Source organism: Garra rufa, chromosome 3 (assembly GCF_049309525.1).
Source record: "Garra rufa chromosome 3, GarRuf1.0, whole genome shotgun sequence".
In the NCBI taxonomy this organism is placed as follows: Eukaryota; Metazoa; Chordata; class Actinopteri; order Cypriniformes; family Cyprinidae; genus Garra; species Garra rufa.
In genome coordinates this window covers 65600777-65607373 of record NC_133363.1, presented here as the reverse complement: position 1 = coordinate 65607373, position 6597 = coordinate 65600777, and the positions used below count along the sequence as shown (strand labels likewise).

The following is a 6597-nucleotide window of genomic DNA, read 5'->3' as shown; positions in this document are numbered from 1 at the left end:
TTGACGACAAAATTCTTTTCTGGTAAGGAATTTTTATTAGTAGAGAATGCTGCTTTTTTTTTTTTTTTTTTTTTTTTTTTTCCGAGAAAAAAAATGCTGATGAGAGAAATCTTTTTTTTTATATAATGATTCTGAGAGGGCATTATTGATGAGAGAAAAAAAAATGTTTTTGATGACAAAAAAAATTTGTATGGAAGCTAATTTCTGCCACATAAAAAAAAAAATCATGCCTTAAAGAAGTCAAAATTATGACATGTCATAATTCCTAAATAAAAAGTCACAATTATGGCTTTAAAAGTTGTAATTATGACTTTAAAAGTCATAATTGAGATAAAAATCTAAATTTCAAAGGTAATAATTATGAGATGAAAAGGTCGAAATTATGACTTAAAGTCAAAACTGACATAAAATCGAAACTATGATTCAACCCATAATTACGAGATAAAAAGTTGAAATTATGACTTCAGAATTACATAATTGCAATAAAACAAAATGAAGACTATAAATTATACATATGAGATTAAATAAAAGTTGAAATTATAACTAAGTCTAAGTCTAGACTTTTTATCTAATAATTATGACTTACAAGTTATAATTATGAAATAAAAAAAAGTCGCAATTATGACGTTAAAAGTTGAAATTATGACTTAAAAAGCTGAAATTATTACTTTAAAAGTCAGAATTGACTTAATGATTTTATAAACACATTGGTCACTCTTGGGGTAGAAAGTGGCTTAATGGAAGAAAACTTGGGTAAGTCATCATTTCGAATTTATCTCATAATTTCGACTTAACGAGTCTTAATGTCGACTTTTTAAGGCATGAAAAAAAATTGATGGAAATTTTTTTTTTTTTTTTACAAAAAACGTGTTTTAGATGGGGGAAAAATATGAAAAAATAATAAAGAAAAAGAAACTTTGATGACAACTTTTTTGGTAAGGACATTTTTTGAGAATAAAATGTTGACGAGAGAAATCTTTTTTGATGAGAATTTTTTTTTTATGATTCTGAGAGAGAATTATTGATGAGAGAAAATGTTTTTGTTTTTTTATGAGAGAAAAAATTTGAATAAAAAAGTTTGAGAGAAAAAAAAATTGATGGAAATTTGTTGTTGTCACAAATGTTAAACTATTTTGATGACAATTCTTTTTTGGTAAGGATTTTTTTTTCAGAATAAAATGTTGATGAGCGAAATCTTTTTTTATTAGACATTTTTTTATGATTCTGAGAGAGAATTATTGATGATTGAAAATGTATTTAAAAAGTGTTTTTTTATTGGGAGAGAAAAAATTTGATGGGAAAAAAAATATTTTTTTGTTGACAAAAAATGTTTTTATTAGATGGGGGGATATAAAAAAGAATAATGAAAAAAATAATCTTTTTGATGACAATTATTTTTTGGTAAGGAAATGTTTTGAGAATAACATGTTGATGAGAGAAATCTTTTTTGATGAGAAATTTATGACTTGTTGATGAGAGAAAAAATTTGAATAATTTTTTTTTTTTTTTTTTTTTTTTTTTTTATTGGGAGAAAAAAATGTTTTTGGATGAGAGTAAAATAAGTATTAACTTCTTTCAAAACAATTGATTTCTGCCCCAAACTGAGGGGTGGTTGATGTATGTAAAGTAAAGTATTAATGTGTAATATGTGTGTTTTGCAGCGAGTGCAAGTTCTCAGCTGCTGGAACAGACGGCCAGAATGAAGTCTCTGAGCGACGCTCTGGATAAACTGAAGGTGAGTGTGTTCAGATGACAGTCAGGTAATGTCCAGTGAGTTGTGAAGCTGTATGACGGTGTGTCTGTGTCTCAGGCTGAAGTGTGTCAGCACGTCGTGTCTCAGCAGCCTGGAGCTCGTGTGCCGTCCGACTTCGCCACCTTCCCCTCCGCCTCCTTCGTCAAGGTAAGAGTCGAGCAAACACATGATTTCTAAAGCGTCTCGAGTCCGGTGGTCAGTAACCGTGCCGCTGTGTGTCTCTCAGGCCCGAGCGGAGCAGAAGAGCGGCTCGGTGCTGGTGGGGAAGGTGATGATTCCCTGCGCTCGCGGAGCGGAGCAGACGCACAGCCTGGTCCTGTCCCAGCAGCAGCTGCAGCGCGTCCATCGCCTGCTCATGACGTAAACACGCTTCCTCCCACAATCCCACGCTCTCAGGAAACAGTCCGGCGCCAAAGGCAAAGCATTACTGTCATTACAGCAGCTGCTCGTCTTCTGAAGCCTCTCAACACCTCAACACATCCATTAAAAAAAAAAAGCCATTTTGACATTCATCTCACTATTTTGATTCAGATTTTTTCCAGAATTAAGATATACAAATGCAGAATCACAAGATATAAACTCACAATTCTGAGCCAAAAGTTTGAATTTTGAGAAAAAAAAAAGTTTATGTTGGGCCAAAAAACAGAATCACAAGATTAAAGATTAAAAAAAAATTTTTGTGTTGTAGCACAATTCTGACTTTTTTCTTGTAATTTTGAGTTTATATCTCACAAGTTAGAATTGCGACAAAATCTTAGAATTTGAAGATATAAACTCTATAAACTATCATTTCTGAACTCAGAATTGCCAAAGAAGTGTCAAAACTGTGAGAGATAAATCCAGTTTTTTCTCATAATTAAATTTTGTGGCAGAAAAAAAAATAGTTGCAAGAAAAAAACAAAACGAAATTCATATAAACTTGCAATTGTGAGAAAAAAAACATTTTTTTTTTTTAACATGTAAACTCAGAATTACAAGAAAAAAGTCAGAGAAATTAATGCATAATTCTGTTTATGTCTTGCATTTTTGACTTTTTGTCAATTCTGAGTTTACATTTTGTGGCAGAAAACTAAAATCTTAGAATTCTAAGATATAAACTTGCAATTGTAAGAAAAAAAAAATCAAGATGTAATCTCAGAATTACCAAAGTTTCAACATTTTGAGAGATAAATTTAATTACAAAAAGTTTTAATGTAGCATTTATTTCTCGTAATTCTGAGTTTACATTTTGTGGCGAAAAACAAAAACAAAATTGCGTGATGTAAACTCAGAATTACAAAAAAAAACTAATTCATATAAACTTGCAATTGTGAGAAAAACAAACAAAAATAATAATTTTAAGATGTAAACTCAGAATTACAAGAAACAAGGCAAGAAAGTAATGAATAATTCTGTTTATGTCTTGCATCATATTTCTGAATTTACATTTTGTGTTAGAAAACAAAATAAAACAATTGCGAGATGTAAACTCAGAAGTTCATATAAACTTGCAATTGTAAGAAAAAACGAGAATTTGAAGATGTAACCTTAGAATTAAGAGACAAAAGTCAGAATTATGAGAGATAAGCTATTTGCTAGAAAGTAATACATAATTCTAAGTTTATATCTTGCATTTTTAACTTTTTTGTCATAATTCTGAGTTTACATTTAGTTTCGGAAAACAAAACAAAAACAGAATTCTGACTTTTTGTAAAATTTTTTAGACTGTCAATTCTGAGAAAAAGTCAGAATTGCAAGATATAAACTCAGAATTGTTTTGCAATTACAAGGGAAAAAAATTGGATTTGTAAAAAAAAAAACTTAGATCTTGCAATTTTTTTCAGAATTGTGAGTTTTTATTTTGCTTGATGAGAGAGAAAAAAAAGTCAGAATTGTGAGATATAAGCTCAATTACAAGAAAATAAGGAATAATTCTGTTTATGTCCTGCATTTTTGACTTTTTGTCATAATTCTGAGTTTACATTTTGTGGAGGAAAACAGAAACAGAATTGCGAGATGTAAACTTTGAATTACAAAAAAATTCTAAATTCATATAAACATGCAATTGTGAGAAAAAATAAACAAAACAAAAATTTGAAGATGTAAACTCAGAATTACAAGACAAAAGTCAGAATTATGAGAGAAGCTCATTTGCAAGACAAGTAATACATAATTAAAAAGTTTATATCATGCATTTTTAACTTTGTCATAATTCTGAGTTTACATTTAGTTTCGGAAAACAAAAGAAATCTGACTTTCTCATTTTTTTGCAATTTAGACTGTCAATTCTGAGAAAAAGTCAGAATTGCAAGATATAAACTTATAAAATATTTTGTGGTGGAAAAAATCGATTTGTGAGAAAAAAAAATGATCTCACAATTTTGACTTTTTTTCTCTGAATTGTGAGAAGAAAAATCAGAATTGCAAGAAAAAAAGTGTGAATTGTGGGAGAAAAGTCATAATTTTGTTTTTGACTGAAAACAATCACAGCCTATGGATTTTTCAAAGATATTTTCTTGTTGGTTGAATTATTCCTTCATCACAGGAAGATTTTCTCAAAGCTTGAACCTGTGGTCAAACACTTTCACTTTTAATTAACTGAACTTTAACGTAACGCCATAAAGCTTGCGATGCTTTAAACGGTTCACGGATATCTTTGCTTTGGTTTTCTATTTAGTGTAATAGTCTGCTCTCACATTTCATATGGTTTGTTTCTTGTCATATTTTGAATCAACTTTTTGGTGAAGGAGGTTAAATGGGTAACTGTACTAACGCTGTAGAGAAGTTCACATGAAACACAGCGCTGTAGGAAAGCACTAAGAGATCAGTATAATCGTAGGTTTGCAGCAGTAACTCACTCACATATTAGCGCTTCATTAGAATCAAAAGACCAATCATTCAAGATCCTCCGCTATTAACAAGAAGGACGTCGTTTGAACGACTCTCGTGATTTATGCAAGTCAGAAGCACAAGTGTGTTTTCAGTCACTCTTTCTATATTTGACACCTTTTGCAAATGTTTGTGACTCTTGATCTTTAGTAAAATATGATCTCTGGTTGATTTGCATTTATTCTCTTGGATGGTTGGCTCAGTGTTTTCATAGTTTATGCATTTGACGTGTTTCTCAATGGAAACAATTGCAATAAAAATTTTAAAAAGTGTGTTTTTGTGCTTTAATTCTTTTATGCACTCAAATTTGGAAACAAAAACAGATGCATATTATCCTGCCCTAAAGCTCTCCTTTTGGAGATCACTTTGGACGACACAGGCTTTCTATGAGTCTTAAAGTCTTAATTCTTTCTTCCATAAATGAAGGCCTTGAAAAGGCTTTTAAATCATCTCTCCGAATGGGAAATAAAAACTTGTTTTCCCTTTGAGAAGAGATGATTTTTAGAGATTATATGTGACCCTGGACCACAAAACCAAGAAATTGAGATTTATACATCATCTTTTTGCAAGCCGAATAAATAAGCTTTTCATTGATGTAAGGTTTGTTAGAATAGGGCAATATTTGGCCGAGATACAACTATTTGAAAATCTGGAATCGAAGTGTGCCAAAAAACGAAATATTGAGATAATCGCCTTTAAAGTTGTCCAAATAAAGTTAAAGTCCAAATAAAGGTGAAAAAGTCATAATTGTGAGAAAAAAAGATGAAAAAGTCATAATTATGAGATAAAAAAAATAAAAGGATGAAAAAATCATAAGTATGACAAAAATAAGAAAAGGTCATAATTATGAGATAAAAAGAAAGATGAAAGCCATTAGATTAGATAAAAAGACGAAAAGATGAAAAAGTCATAATTCTGAGATAAAAAGACAAAATTATGAAAAGGTCAACTATGAGATAAGTCTAAATTATGACAAAAACAATTATGAGCTAAAAAAAATGAAAAAGTCATAATTATGAGCTAAAAAGTGGAAAAGATGAAAAAAGTAAACAGATATAAAGATGAAAAAGTCATAATTATGAGATATAAAGATGAAAAAGTCATAATTATGAGATATAAAGATGAAAAAGTCAATTATGATGTATAAAGATTAAAGTCATAATTATGAGCTAAAAAGTCAAAAAGATGAAAAAAGTCAATTATGAGATATAAAGATGAAAAAGTCATAATTCTGAGATAAAAAGACAAAATGATGAAAAGGTCAACTATGAGATAAGTCAAAATTATGACAAAAAAATTATGAGATAAAAAGATGAAAAAAAAAATCACAATTATGAGCTAAAAAATGAAAAAGTCATAATTATGAGCTAAAAAGTGGAAAAGATGAAAAAAGTAAACAGATATAAAGATGAAAAAGTCATAATTATGAGACATAAAGATGAAAAAGTCAATTATGATATATAAAGATGAAAGTCATAATTATGAGCTAAAAAGTCAAAAAGATGAAAAAAGTCAATTATGAGATATAAAGATGAAAAAGTCATAATGAGATAAAAAGATAAAAAAGTCAGTTATGAGATATAAAGATGAGAAAGTCATAATTATGAGATATAAAGATAAAAAAGTTATAATTATGAAATATAAAGATAAAAAAGTCATAATTATGAGATATAACGATGAAAAAGTCAATTATGAGACAAAGATGAAAAAGACAATCTTTTTGACTTTTCAGCTCATAATTATGACTTTTTCATCTTTATATCTCATAGTTTACTTTTTTCAGCTTTATATAATTTTTATCTCATAATTATGACTTTTTCATCTTTATATCTCATAGTTTACTTTTTTCAGCTTTATATAATTTTTATCTCATAATTATGACTTTTTCATCTTTATATCTCATAGTTTACTTTTTTCAGCTTTATATAATTTTTATCTCATAATTATGACTTTTTCATCTTTATATCTCATAGTTT

General features: G+C 28.8%; 1 protein-coding gene across 2 annotated transcripts in view; it reads left to right on the top strand.

The window, feature by feature from the left end:
* dctn1a (dynactin 1a) overlaps positions 1-4044 on the top strand; it is a 47803-nt gene extending 43759 nt beyond the window's left edge. For both annotated transcript variants that reach the window (XM_073836518.1, XM_073836517.1), the window contains 3 exons: positions 1662-1735; positions 1811-1900; positions 1980-4044. In XM_073836518.1, the coding sequence (XP_073692619.1) occupies positions 1662-1735; positions 1811-1900; positions 1980-2117 (302 nt within the window). In that variant the 3' untranslated portion in view covers positions 2118-4044. The remainder of the gene's footprint in view (positions 1-1661; positions 1736-1810; positions 1901-1979) is intronic.
* Positions 4045-6597: the final 2553 nt, after the last annotated feature.